Source organism: Manis pentadactyla, chromosome 9 (genome assembly GCF_030020395.1).
Source record: "Manis pentadactyla isolate mManPen7 chromosome 9, mManPen7.hap1, whole genome shotgun sequence".
Lineage (NCBI taxonomy): Eukaryota > Metazoa > Chordata > Mammalia > Pholidota > Manidae > Manis > Manis pentadactyla.
Window position 1 is genome coordinate 45233483 of NC_080027.1, and position 15639 is coordinate 45249121.

The following is a 15639-nucleotide window of genomic DNA, read 5'->3' on the forward strand; positions in this document are numbered from 1 at the left end:
GAGATTTAAGGTTGTGTGTGTACATATATGGGAGAATCACAACATTTTTGACCAAAACCCTGAGTACCTGGACCAGGTTGGACTCAGCTCCCTGTTTTGCTCTCCAGAAACTGAGGTATTAAAAGACAAACAAACTGGGGACTGTCACAGGATTGTAAGTGTTGTCAGCACTAAGATAAACTGGAGAGAGACTCTGTATAGGAATTGATTATGATATTCTCAGAGACACAGATTTGATTCCATCCACTCAGTAAAAGGCATAAGTGTGAAAAAAGACTGGCTTTTATTGAAAATGTTTATTTCCCCAATCCTCAGATTACAATTCAGTGCCACCTGCCATCATGAAATCTATGTTGCTTACTTACCAGAGAGGAACCTTTGGTTCTGCTGTAGTGGAGCCGGGCTATGACTCACCCTCAGGACCAGAAGTGGAGTAGCTAGAGGACAGTTCTCAGTCCTGGTCAGACACTCCTGCTTCCTACCTGCCCTCCCAGTGACCTCACGTATGAGCCCAATGCACTGGCTTCATTTAGGGAGATCTATTTGTGACTGTGTTCCTTCCATTTTAGATAGCAAAGTCTACTTGGAGGATCCCTGAGTCATACTAAGAGAAGTCCACCATGGGATGTAAACTTCAGACCCATCTAGAGAGGAAACACACTTATCTTTGGGCTCTGGGAGTGAGAATAGACAGCAAAGGATATGTATTTTGTACTTTATAAGTGGTGATATACATGCTTCAATGTTCCTATTTCAATATACATTCCCCACTGACAAGCCGATTTCCCTTGTATAAACTGAGTTTGATGAACCGAAATCCTTTTAAATTTCTTTTAGAAACAGTCTAATACATAATATATTATGTGGTATAAGCTTGGCTCTTTAACTGAGAGTTTGGCAAATGTATTGAAGATGGACCTGAACTTCACATGCAACAATAAAACCAGTTTTAGTATTAACATTACAAGTACCACATAGAAATTGGAGGGATAAAGTAAGATAGATGTCTCGTAGGAAAAATATTCTAAGAATAGAGCACAAGGAATCTCAGAGCTATATTTCTTATTCTCAATATATGAGAATCTATGATTTTTGTAATTTCTCTACCTTCTTCTGTTGTATGGACACATAGAGTGAACAGCTGACTGCTCCAAAGCACTAAGAAGGAATGGGGAATGATTCTTTTTCAAAATCTCTGATAATGTGTGTACACTAGTCAAATATGCATCAAAAATACTTTCCAATGTTGATCTTATGTTCAGGGTAATCCATTATGTTTCAGTAAATCTGTCTCTCTCTCTCTAGATTACATATGAGTTATTACATATTTTTCTTAATGATTATTTTCAAAAGAAATGGAAAAATATAACATATACAAACATCAAAGATAAATTTACTCATAAACAGAAAGAAACTTGACTACAATTATGTTATGTACGGAAATAGATTCTAGTATTGTACGCTCTTAGTACCCACGTGTCTATAGTGCCCATTGAAATGCTTTTGGTTCTCCTGCAATTAATTATGCTTATTTATACCAGTATTGCTAAACAGGAAACTGAGGATTAGCTAATGAGTTTTGATTAATTTAAATGATTTCTTTCTTTTCTGCCATGGGCCGAATTTAAATGATAATTTTAGGACTTTTCTTACATTGCTTATGGAAAACCGTATCAAACCTGGACAAACAATTTGGTACAATCAGCATTAATTGCCCTGTGTCAAGGATGTCATCTATTGTTTCTCAGTAGAGCTCCTGATCCAACATTTGGTGTAGTTTTTATTTTGTCTGACATTAATACTGTCTAAACAGTTTTGGTGTATGTGTTTGGTTTGTTAGTATGGTTTGGCCAATCTAAAAATTTTTGTGCATACCTGTGTATGGTTTGCTTTGCATATATTCCAGTATTCAAAATACATGTTTAACTTATATACATACATATTTTATAGCATAATTTTCATATTAATCACCATGAAATGTAATCCAATGTAGTATATTTTAAATACTTGAACTTTATTGTCCAATCTACAATACCTGTTATGTTTGCTGCCTTGTACTCTATTTTCTTGGGATTTCTTTTGTTTCATTTATTTTATTAAGGGAAAATGTTTTTTAGAGATTTAGGTTCTTTGTTGATTTATGATATGCACATTGTGGTTCTATTTCATTTGGTATCCCCTTTATGTTTCCCAAAAGATAATAATTAGACTACAGTATAATAACTCTTAAAGGCTATTGTGAAATTTGATTCATTTGTACATTAATCTGCTTAATCACTCAAAAACATCTATTAACATCTGTAATGTTCATGAGGTCTTTGTAGACATGCAACTGCAAATATAAAAACAAAATATCCAAATATAAGGGTGTGGTAAAATTGTGGTAGATACAATAATATTAACAGGATTTTATACTACCATGGTGTTAAAGTTTAAAAAAAGAGACTCATCCATCAACAAATGTATTCCTTTCTTAAAAGCCTGCCACTTTCCCAATGACATCATATTAAGATTTGAAGGGTGGATCTCTATGCTCTCAGAGGGAGTTGAGTCTTCCAGAAGAAGGTGATGATTGAAGCTGGATTTGGCAGTGGGGAGACACAAAATAGAACAGTGATTGCTGGATAACAAGGCAAAAAAAATACCAGTGTGGTGTGAGTGGGACTCAGCAAACCACAACAGAAGAGAACCCTGATCTGGCAGAATCCCAATCATGCCACATGTCTGAAAGCATTTGTCTGTTACTCTTTTAAGAGTTTCTGTATTTCCTTCAAAATTTTGCTTAGTTGCCATTTCTATCTGTTCCTCTAAGAGACTTAATAGTTTCTGATGATGCCAGAGGGGTCTTTGAAGAGTGCTTTTATTAACTAGTTTGCCTTGTGTTGCTTTACTATTTCAAGTGTCTGATCTCTTATTCTTCATTACAAGTAAAGATACAACAGGGCTGAAGGTAGAAAAATGGAATAAGGAGCAACATGATCTCTGATTCATCCAGTTTCCTAAACATTAACTACCCTCTTATGATGACTGGAAGTTTGCTCTGGGAAGACACATTCATATGTAGTATAGATGCAAACGTGTCAAGCATGATGATGAACAACAATGAGGAATCATAAAAAATAAGAAACTTGAAAGCAATATTCACATTTAAGTGTGAGAGGCACAGAGCCCTACTACTCAACTCCAAGAACACTGGCACCCATCACATATTCCTCCCGGATGTAGATTGGTGGATTCTTTCTGGAAAGATTAGCATCCCAGTAAGGATGCAAACAATGAAGGCAGTAGGTCCCTACACATCACTCAGAGTGAATGCTACCGATTGGTGAGACTCACTCACCGCTGGAATTTCAAATCAGCTTTTAAAGACTTTCTCTTAAGAAAGAAATAAAAGTCAAAGGTAGCAAAACGTTTGAGAAATAGATTAAAATTAAGGAAAATGAGAAAGGAAGCTATAAAAATAAATAACTGAAGTTGACATGTTATGCAAACAATACATGAAGCAGAATAGTTTACATAAATATATATTATTTTGAATTTACCCTTCCTTCATTGTGGTAAGTATAACAGAATAACATTACTTGGGTTAGGATGAATGTATCTATACATTCTATATTCACACATGTCTTCTCTAAGTACTATAATTTTGAGCCAAAACACTTTTTAATACTATGTATCTTTATATTAAGCCTTTAATATTTCTAGTACTGGAAGGAAGCAAATAATAAATAGCACACATTTGGTAGAAACAAAACATGAAAATCTGTTTCAGTTTTCACATTCAAAAATGAATAAATAATTGAACCATCAAAACTGTTTGGACAGTCATTTGATTTTAGTAACTTAATTTGAAAACATTTATCTCAAATTCATTTCTTTAAAGTCCACTTTATTATACTCGCATTGTATAATCTGAGTATCCACATGGCTCCAAGAAGAAAAGGTACATCCAAATAGGGGAAAGTTACTCAAACCAGAATCAATTAGATTTAAGGAATACTGAGATTCCCAAAATATACTTCTCTTTCTTATAGAGTTACTTGGCTTCCTATATCTTATTCATAATTCTGAATATCGGTTTCTTCACTAAAAACTGGCTGCACTAACTTACCACATACATTTTAATTAAAATTAAATAATATTCATGATTATTTAAAAATTCTCATGTGTTTAACAGAAATAGGTTTCTTTTTTTTTCTATAATCTAATCTGTTATATAAATTTCCCCACAAATAAAATCTCTAGTCTCATTTTACGCAGTAACTCTACAAGTAATTAGAAAAAGAGAGGCCACTCAGGGATATCAGATTGTTAACTCTTGTCCATGTTCCATGACTCATGTAGGAAGATAAAGACCAAAGTTCTTATAACTCTAATCCTTTATTCATCAAGTGTGAGAGGATGGAAATAATGTGATATGCTTTATGAAGTTTTTCTAATGATTAACTGAGACAAAACATAGAAAGTACTTCCACAGGTCATGTTTCACTAGAAATGTGCAATAACTGTTGGTGGCAGGCTGAGAAAAAAGATGAAGAACATCCTACGTTAGAACATGAACCTTGCTGACTCCTTTTCAACTTTTACAATAGGGTAATTTCAGAGAGATTATTATAAAAAATAAACATTAGTGTTTTTTCTTAGTGAAAGATGTTCCAGGATCCCAGACATTCCAACGGATCTAACGTCCAGGTCTCCGAGTTCCTCCTGATGGGGTTCCCAGGCATTCATGAGTGGCAGCACTGGCTCTCCCTGCCCCTGGCTCTGCTCTACCTCTTAGCTCTTGCTGCCAACATCCTAATCCTGCTCACCATCAAACAAGAGGCAGCACTGCACCAGCCTATGTACTATTTCCTGGGGGTCTTGGCTGTGGTAGACATGGGCCTGGCCACCAACATCACACCCAAGATTCTGGCCATCCTCTGGTTCAATGCTAAAGTCATCAGCCTCCCAGAGTGCTTTGCTCAGATGTATGTCATACATTGCTTTATGTGCATGGAGTCAGGTATCTTCATCTGCATGGCTATAGACAGATATGTAGCCATTTGTCAACCACTACGCTATCCATCAGTAATTACTGAATCTTTTGTGGTCAAAGCAACTGTGTTCATGGCACTCAGAAATACCCTCACTACCATCCCAGTACCCGTGTTGGCTGCTCAGAGACACTACTGCTCACAGAACCAAATTGAGCACTGTCTGTGCTCTACTTTTGCAGTCACTAGCCTATCCTGTGATGACAGGACAATCAACAAACTCTACCAGGTAATTCTGGTCTGGACCCTCCTGGGAAGTGACCTGGGTGGGATTATTTTATCCTATGTTTCGATACTCCAATCTGTGCTGAAGCTGAACTCAGCAGAAGCTGCATCCAAGGCCCTAAGTACCTGCACTTCCCACCTCATCCTAATCCTATTGTTCTACACAGTCGTCGTTGTTATTTCCATCACCCATTTTGTACCAAAAACTGTTCTTCTTATCACAGTTCTACTCAATGTATTAGAAAACATCATCCCTCCTGCCCTCAACCCCATGGTGTATGCACTCAAAAACAAGGAGCTCAGACAGAGCTTACATAAGGCTCTCAAGCTAAACAGCAAAGGCAACTAACACGGACAAAGGGCTCACTTTTGTAACTTTCAACATATTTATTCATCATATTTCCAATCATGACTACTGTCAGAAGAACTAAAGAAAATGGACACTGTGGCAGCTTTTCAGTTAGTATATAAAGAATCTGTTATGAAAACAAAAATTCAAGAAAAAGTGGTGAAATTAATAGTTGTTATCTTGCTTGTCAAGAAAGATCCTCATAAAAAAACAATACACAATGGTGTGTGTTGTCTCAAGAAATCCAAAGACAGGACAAATGTGGAAAACACTCTGACAGTTACACAAAAAGCTGAGCACAGTAACCATATAACCCAGCAATTCAAATGCCTAATCACAGCCCCCGATAATTAAAAATAGATGTTACAACAAAACCTTGTATATGAATGTTTGTAGTAGCATTCTTAGTCAAAAAAATGGGAAAAAAACCCTCAAATGTCCATCAGCTGCTGACTATGTAAACAGATTGAGGCATATGCACAAAAGGGATTATTATGCATCCATTAAAGGGATTAGATACTGATCTATGCTGTGACATGGATAATCTTGCAAAAAAAAATCTACTGAGTGTAAAAAGCCAGAATAAAAGCTTACCTGTTCTCTGATTTCACTCAAATGTAATGTCCAGAATAAGTAAGTCTACTGGATCAGAAAGCAAATTAGTTGTTGTCAGGAGCTAGAAAGGACAGGTGTTTTTGGAGTAACTAATTAATGTTTATGGAGTTTCTTTGAGAAACGGAGATTTCTGGAATTACATAATGCTGTTGGTTGCACAGCATTTAAATGTACTACAAGCCACTCAACTGTATGTTTTTAAATGACTTAAATGGGTAATTATTTGGTATGAATTTCATGTTAATAAAAACAGTATAAAATAAAAAAGTGCATGAAATATTCTCTACATATGTATTCGTTGCATCATATCCTGTAATATAAAAACACATATATATTAAAAAACAGGACAATTCCTAAAAAAGATGTGTAATTGCATATTGTATACTTTGAATCATAATATTAAGGATAGTAAACTACATAATAATTCTTTTTGTGAATATTATATAATATCACCTGAAAACGGAAAAATTCACATTCTAATGTATTTTTCTAACTTTGTTTCCAAAGGGTCCTGCGAATGTTTATTAAGAAATGTATCAGAAGTAACATTTAATAATGGAAATTTAGAGTTCTCTTTTACTTCCAAACTCATTTTTAATGTTTTAGTAATTAAAAACATACAGGCATGACTCTTAATATTTAATTAAAGTAATTTATTGTTAGAATCAGTTGTGCTTTCTTATTATTGCAATCACTACCATCATCATATTATGTCAAAATTTGGGTATCTGAATATTCTGAATGTATGCACAATAAGACCACACTTTTCATGAATTTTCATAATTTCAAAATATTTAAAATCAATCTTACTTAGAAGAAAAAATAAATAAACCAATTGAAGAACATATGAATGTGTGAGAGTGACTGAATCTCCACGAGACATTGTGAGCGCTTTCCACTTGTGTCTCAAGAGAAACAAAACTCTTCAATAAATATTAAAATAGCTAACATTAGTTAAAATTAGCTTGTGTCATTCCAACCCTCCCCATATGCACTTTTCCACACACAAATACACACATATATAGTTATATGCTCCCGAAATTCTATTATTTATCATCTTACAGGGGGTAACACTGTAAAGCTAGGTGGCATCGGAATCAAGGCAGCCTGAGTAATTGCTTTTTTCTCTTTCCTTTCATATACAACTAATTGAATATCTATAACCAAAACTTGGATGCTTCAGCATTATACACCTTCACACCTGGGAGGTTTCTACCCACCCATGTATCAGAGTACAGGCAGATAGGACATTGGCGGGGGCTATAGATTCAAGGGATTCAGGGAGCCTGACATACCCACTCACCATGCTGGGAAAAAAGGAACTTGGAAGTACAAACTGGGTGGATACCCAGGGGAGAAAGAAAAACTGTGGTGATTCAGACTAATAGTAGAATCCAGCCTGCCACTGGAGGTGGACAAAGAGGAATTTGGAGGCAGAGGAGAGGAAGCAATTCGCCAAGGTGAGCTTCATCCCCAGGGCAACACTGTAAGTTGCTAGATTTTGGCAGATTCAGAGGCCTCCCCGACGCTCCCGACGCAATGTAACTGCCCAACAGCTCCTGGGTTTCTGAGAGAGGATCTCCATGACTAGAGCAGGGGAGAGAAAGGGAAGGAGGCAGAAGAGAACGTCATTCCTGCTGTTCCCTTTGGGATTTCAGCAGGATGCCTGATCATGGACCTTGTTTCGAGAAACCCACTTAAGGTTGCCTCTACCAGGCCATGGGTGCTGAGCCCACGCCTCCCCCACTCTGTTGTCAGCTCCTTGTGCACACACCCGACTGCATCCAAGAGAGGCAGTTCCAGCAGGAGAATCTTTACTGCCACAAAATCCATCTACAGTGCCACCTTCTGGAATACAAAAGAAAGCTCTCTTACTGCCAGATTTAAAATTGTAACACCAAAGTAAACATAAATCCTTAACTAAGAAGGGTGTTTGCTACTTCAAATGCAAAAGGAGATGTGTATATCCTGGAAATTTGGTATCACAAAAAGAAAATGATTTTCCTCCAGCAAGTGATCTCAAAGGTACAGGATATTGTCATCTAACAATGAGTTTAAAATAGCTGTTAATGAAGAAATAAAAGAGGTACAAGAAAACTTAGAGAGGCAATTCACTGGACACGGGAACAAATTTAATGAACATCAGGTTTTTCACCAAAGAGAATGGAGTTATAAAAAGGACACAAATAGAAATTCTGAACATAGAGAATATAAACGATAATAATAAGAAGGCAATAAAGAGCATCAGTAAAGAAGCAGACCTGAGGAAGTGAGAGTAAGTAACAGGAGGATACAAGTATAGAGATGACTCAGAAAAGAGGGAGAAATAAATTTTGAAAAAGTGAAGAAAACCTACCAGAGTTACTGGATTTGATTAGTAAAATAAATATAATAAAGTTGGTGTACGAGAAGGACATGTGAAGCATAAAACGAGAAGAATGTTTATTTAAAGAAATATTAGTGAACTTTCCAAAGCTGTGGAAGGAACTGGACTTAGAAATCCATGAAACTAACAGAACATTGCATTGTATGAATGTAAGAAAACCTCCAAGACACATTGTAATCAGACGGTTTCACTTCTGGTTATATGCAAAGGAAATGAAAACAGGATCTAAAAGAGATACAAACACCCCGATATTTACTGCAGCATTATTCACTATAGCCAATATATGGAAACAATCTAAGTGCCAATCAACAGATGAATGGAAAAAGGTATATATTTATATATATATATATATATGATATATACTTTTTCTGCCAGCAGCCATGAAGTAGAGTCATCCTTTTAGTTGCAATAATATGACAAGAACCTGAGCACTATCTTACCTTAGATGAGTCAGAGAGAGAAAGACAATTTGTGATACTAATTATATGTGGAAACTAACAATGCCAGACTCAAGGAAAAAAAACAGAAATATCACGGTTACAGGATATGTGGGTTGGGGGAAGGCACAGACATTAAGAGTACAAACTTGGCAACAAGTAGTAAATGATCTCTAGAGAGCTAATGCACAGTCTATGTATAGTCAACAATATTGGGTTATCAAGATGAAATTTGCTAAGAGAATATATCATGGCTAGTTCATCCACTAAAACAAAGGAAATTATTTAATATGATAGAGGTGCTTATTATTACTTCAGTCACCACATTTCAATATACAAATGCATAAAATTATTATATTGTATACCTTAATTTAGACAATGTTATATGTCAAGATTTTTCAATAAAAATACAAAAATTTTATTTTATTTAAAAAAATGTAAAGCTTGCACTCCTTTCCTCCTAGGAATTCGGTTAGCTGATTCCCATACTAGCACCTGTTTCTTTAATATTGAGTAATATACCCTTGAGATATACAACACACTGTTTTCTCTAAAGATTCAATTCAATAGTACAGATATCAAGGGATTTAGAGATTTAAGGTTGTGTGTGTACATATATGGGAGAATCACAACATTTTTGACCAAAACCCTGAGTACCTGGACCAGGTTGGACTCAGCTCCCTGTTTTGCTCTCCAGAAACTGAGGTATTAAAAGACAAACAAACTGGGGACTGTCACAGGATTGTAAGTGTTGTCAGCACTAAGATAAACTGGAGAGAGACTCTGTATAGGAATTGATTATGATATTCTCAGAGACACAGATTTGATTCCATCCACTCAGTAAAAGGCATAAGTGTGAAAAAAGACTGGCTTTTATTGAAAATGTTTATTTCCCCAATCCTCAGATTACAATTCAGTGCCACCTGCCATCATGAAATCTATGTTGCTTACTTACCAGAGAGGAACCTTTGGTTCTGCTGTAGTGGAGCCGGGCTATGACTCACCCTCAGGACCAGAAGTGGAGTAGCTAGAGGACAGTTCTCAGTCCTGGTCAGACACTCCTGCTTCCTACCTGCCCTCCCAGTGACCTCACGTATGAGCCCAATGCACTGGCTTCATTTAGGGAGATCTTTTGTGACTGTGTTCCTTCCATTTTAGATGTAAAGCCTACTTGGGGAACCCTGAGTCTTACTAAGAGAAGATCATAGGTCATAAAATTGAGGACCATCCAGTGAGGAAACCACTTATCTGTGGGCTCTGGGAATGCGAATAGAGAGCAGAGGATATAAAATTTATACTCTATAAGGGGATATACACATGCATTAATGTTAGTACTTCGATATACACGCCCACCACAGCATTATACAAGTCTATTTTCCTTTCATAAATTAAGTTTTAATGAACCAAAATCATTTTAAGTTTGTTTTGGAAACAGTCTAATATTATATGTTGTTAATATTATATTATGTGGTATAAGTTTGGCTCTTTGACTGAGAGTTTGGCAAATGTATTGAAGATGGACCTAAACTTTACATGCAACAGTAAAACCAGTTTTAGTATTAATTAACATTAGAAGTGCCACATAGAAACTCAAGGGATAAAGTAAGATAGATATCTCATAGGAAAATACTCATAAGAATAGAACATAAGTAATCTCAGAGATATATTTCCTATTCTCAATATATGAGAATCTATGATTTCTGTAATTTTTCTACCTTCTTCTGTTCCATGGACACATAAAGCAATTGACTGTTCCACAACAATGAGAAGGAATGGGAAATGATTCCTTTTTCAGCATTTTTGATAATTTGTGTACACTAAATATAAATCAGTAAAACTTTATAATTTCTGTCTTATTTTTAGGATAATCAATTATGTTTCAGTATATATACATGGTTACATATGAGTTATTACCCGTTTATTTCTAAATGATAATGTCACATGATGTGAAGAATTTAACACATATGAACATTAAATATAAATTTACAAGTCAAAAGAAACTTGATTATGATTTTGCTATGTAAGGAAACAGATTCTATCATTGCCTTCTTCTAGTATTCTCCTGCCTACAATGCCAACTGCAAGACTTTTGTTACTCTTGCAATTATTTACGCTAATTTGCACCAGTATTGCTAAACAGGAAATTGAGGATTAACTGATGAGTTTTGATTGATTAATATGATTTCCCCATTTAAAATTTTCTACCACAGACTAAGTGAAAAAGGTAATTGTAGAACTTTCTCTTATATTGCTTATGGAAAACCATATCCAATGTGGACATGAAAAATTTGGCACAATCAGCATTAATTCACTTTGTCAAGAATGTCGTGTATTGTTCCTAGGTAGTGATCCAGATCCAGCATTTGCTGGTTTAGTTTTTATTTTGTCTGACATTAATACTGTCTAACTACTTTTGGTGTATATGTTTAGTGTGTTAGTATGGTTTTGACTAACCAAAAAATCTTTGTGCATACTTTGTGTATGGTTTGCTTTGCATATATTTTAATATTCTAAGTACATATTTAATTTATACATACATATATATATTTACAGCATAATTTTTATACAAATCACCATAAAACATGATCCTATGTAGTATATTTTAATTACTTGAACTTGATTGCCCAATCTACAATACTTGCTTTGCCTGCTGCCCTCTTTTCTGTTTTCTTGGGGTTTCTTTTCTTTCATTTCTTTTATTAGGGGAAAATATTTTTTATTACTTGAATTTGATTGCCCAATTTATAATACTTGTTTTGCCTGCTGCACTCTTTTCTGTTTTCTTGGGGTTTCTTTTGTTTCATTTCTTTTATTAGGGGAAGATATTTTTTAGAGATTTTGGCTCTTTGTTAATTTATGATATGCACATTGTGGGTCTATTTCATCTAATAATCCCTTTATGTTTTCCAAAAAATAATAATTAGACTATAGTGTAATAATTCTTGAAGTCAATTATGAAATTTGATTCATTTATACATTAATCTGCATATTCACTTCAAAACATCTATTGACATCTGATATGTGCACGAGTTCTTCGTAAACATGCAACTACAAATATAAACACAGAATGTCCAAATACAAGTGTATGGTTAAATTGTGGTTGATACAAGAGTATTAACAGGATTTTATACTACCATGGCATTAAAATTTTTAAAAAGAGACTCATCCATCAACAAATGTATTCCTTACCTAAAAGACTGCCACTTTCCCAATGACATCATATTAAGATTTGAAGGGTGGCTCTCTATCCTCTCAGAGGGAGTTGAGTCTTCCAGAAGAAGGTGATGATTGAAGCTGGATTTGGCAGTGGGAGGGCACAAAATAGATCAGCGATTGCTGAATCACTAGGCAAAAAATACCAGTGTGGTGTGAGTAGCACAAAGCAAACCACAACAAAAGAGAACGCTGATCTGGCATAATGCCAATCATGCCACATGTCTGAAAGCATTTGTCTCTTCCTCTTTTAAGAGTTTCTGGATTTCCTTCAAAATTTTGCTTAGTTGCCATTTCTATCTGTTCCTCTAAGAGACTTAATAGTTTCTGATGACGCCAGAGGGGTCTTTGAAGAGTGCTCTTATTAACTAGTTTGCCTTGTGTTGCTTTACTGTTTCAAGTGTCTATTTCATTCTTCATTGCAAGTAAAGATACAACAGGATGGAGGTAGAAAAACTGAATAAGGAGCAACATGGTCTGTGATTCATCCAGTTTCCGAAAAAACATTAACTACCCTCTTATGATGACTGGAAGTTTGTTCTGGGAAGACACATTCACATGTAGTATAAATGCAAATGCATCAGGTATGATGAAGACCAAGGATGAGGAATTACAAAAAATGAGAAACTTGAAAGCAATATTCACATTTAAGTGTGAGAGGCACAGAGCCCTACTACTCAACTCCAAGAACACTGGTACCCATCACATCTTCCTCCAGGATGTAGACTGATGGATTCTTTCTGGAAAAATTGGCGACCGTGAGAAAAACCTATGAACACTGATAAGTAAGGATGCAAACAATGAAGGCAATAGGCCCCTACACATCACTCAGAGTGAATGCTACTGATTGGTGGAACCCACCGCTGGAATTTCAAACCAGCTTTTAAAGACTTTTTCTTAAGTAAGAAATAATAGTCAAAGGCAGCAAGACATTTGAGAAATAGATTCAAATTAAAGAAAATGAGAAGAAATGTTATAAAAATAAATGAGTGAAATTTATATGTTATAACATAGTGTATATAAAGTGGAATATATATATTTATACATATCTTCTTTAATTTACCTTCCTCCATTATGTCACAAGGAAATGGAATAATGTATCAGGTTTTATGATCATATCTATGAAGACTTAAGTCTACGCTGCTCCTCTATAGATACAATAATTTTGAACCACAATATTTTTCAAATAATCTGTCTGTATGTTAAGTCCTTCCTGTTTCAAGTATTGAAGGAAATATAATAAATAGCATATGTCTGGTAGAAATAGATCATGAAAGCAAGTTTCAGTTTTTATATTAAAGATCACTAAATGATTAAAATAAGGAATTTACTTGAATATAGAATAGTGTAATTTCAAAAGAATAATCTCAAATTATTGTTTTTTTTTACTGTCTGCTTTATTTAGTATAGTGTTAGCATTTGCATGGTTCTAAAGAAAAGAAGTATATCCACGTAGAGGAAATTATTCAAAACCATAGTCAATTGGGTTTAAAGAATACTGAGATTCCTAAAACATATTTCTCTCTCATATAGTTACTTGGCTTTGGACACCTTATTGCCAATTTTAGACATCAATTACCTCACAAAAAATTGTCTACAGTAGCTTGCCTCATACATTTTAATTAAAATTAAACATGAACACTTCAAAAATTCTCTTGAACTTGAATAAAAAGTTGTTTTTAATTTCCTATAATATAATCTGTTATCTGAGTGTCTCCACACAGAAAGACCTGCTTTCATTTTATATATTAAGGCTTTCCAGAAACTGAGCCTTTAGCAAAACCAAACTTAAGAGGCCAGACTTGATAACAGATTTCTTTTCTTTTGTCAGTGGACATGACTTACAAAATGTAAGATAATGACTAGGATTCTAAAATTTTAGTTTTATATTCCTCAATTATAAGACAGTAAAAATAATGTGACCTTCCTAATGGTGTTTCTGTGATGATTAACTGAAGTAACACATGAAATATGCTAGCACAGTTTCCATTTAGTTAAGAATGTCCAACAATGATAGTGGATAAATGAGAATATGAAGATGAAGAAACTCCAATTTCAAAATGTGAACTTGGACGATTTCTCTAATAAACTAAAGGAGATAATTAAGAACAGTAAACTTGAGTATTTTTCCTCTTAGAGGAAGATGTTCCGGGATCTCAGATATTCCAACAGATCGAAAGTCCAGGTCTCCGAGTTCCTCCTGCTGGGGTTCCAGGCATTCACGAGTGGCAGCACTGGCTCTCCCTGCCCCTGGCTCTGCTCTACCTCCTAGCTCTTGTTGCCAACATCATTATACTGATGACCATCAATCAAGAAGCAGCACTGCACCAGCCTATGTACTATTCCCTGGGGGTCCTGGCTGTGGTAGACATGGGCCTGGCCACCACCATTATGCCCAAGATTCTGGCCATCTTATGGTTCAATGCTAAGGCCATCTCTCTCCCAGAGTGCTTTGCTCAGATGTATGTCATACACTTTTTTGTGTGCATGGAGTCAAGTATCTTTGTCTGCATGGCTATAGATAGATATGCAGCCATTTGTCGACCACTACGCTATCCATCAATAATTACTGAATCTTTTGTGGTCAAAGCAACTGTGTTCATGGCACTCAGAAATACCCTCACTACCATCGCAGTGCCCGTGTTGGCTGCTCAGAGACACTACTGCTCACAGAACCAAATTGAACCCTGTCTGTGCTCTAATCTTGGAGTCACCAGCCTATCCTGTGATGACAGGACAATCAATAGCCTCTACCAGCTAATTCTGGCCTGGACCCTCTTGGAAAGTGCCCTGGGTGTAATTATTTTATCCTATGCTTTGATAATTCAATCTGTTCTGAAGCTGAACTCAGCAGAAGCTGCATCCAAGGCCCTAAGTACCTGCACTTCCCACCTCATCCTAATCCTATTCTTTTACACAACTATTGTCGTTATTTTGATCACCAGTCGTTCAGCAAAGACAGTTTCCCTCATCCCAGTTTTGTTCAATGTACTGCACAATGTCATTCCTCCTGCCCTTAACCCCATGGTGTAAGCTCTCAAGGACAAGGAGCTCAGGCAGGGCTATAAAGGTTCTTAAACTCAACACAAAGGGCAACTAACTTGGACAAAGTTTTCACCTTTATAATTCCCCTGTATATTTCTCTATTATATTTTCCAATCATTGTAAATGGCAGAGAACTAAGGAACATTGATGCCATGGCAGCTGTTCTGTTAGTATATCCTTCAAAAAAAAATAAAAACTCGAGAGAAATAAGTGATAAAACTTTTATCTTGCTTGTTGCAATATAATGACTCATAAGAAATACACTGGACAGCTACATGTAAGAGAATGAAATTGGATCATTGTCTAACCTCATACACAAAAGTAAATTCGAAA

General features: G+C 35.5%; 1 protein-coding gene and 1 pseudogene across 1 annotated transcript; both read left to right on the forward strand.

The window, feature by feature from the left end:
• The first annotated feature begins 4416 nt into the window (after positions 1-4416).
• Positions 4417-5923, forward strand: LOC118933105 (putative olfactory receptor 56B2). Its single transcript, XM_036927079.2, has one exon. The coding sequence runs from the start codon at positions 4651-4653 to the stop codon at positions 5608-5610; it is 960 nt and encodes a 319-aa protein (XP_036782974.2). The 5' UTR covers positions 4417-4650; the 3' UTR covers positions 5611-5923.
• An 8481-nt stretch (positions 5924-14404) lies between these two features.
• On the forward strand, positions 14405-15361 carry LOC118933133 (putative olfactory receptor 56B2; annotated as a pseudogene).
• The last annotated feature ends 278 nt before the right edge of the window (positions 15362-15639 follow it).

Bases quoted from the DNA above. Each gene is read 5' to 3' on its own strand.
- LOC118933105 (XM_036927079.2), top strand. From the start codon at position 4,651: ATGTTCCAGGATCCCAGACATTCCAACGGATCTAACGTCCAGGTCTCC.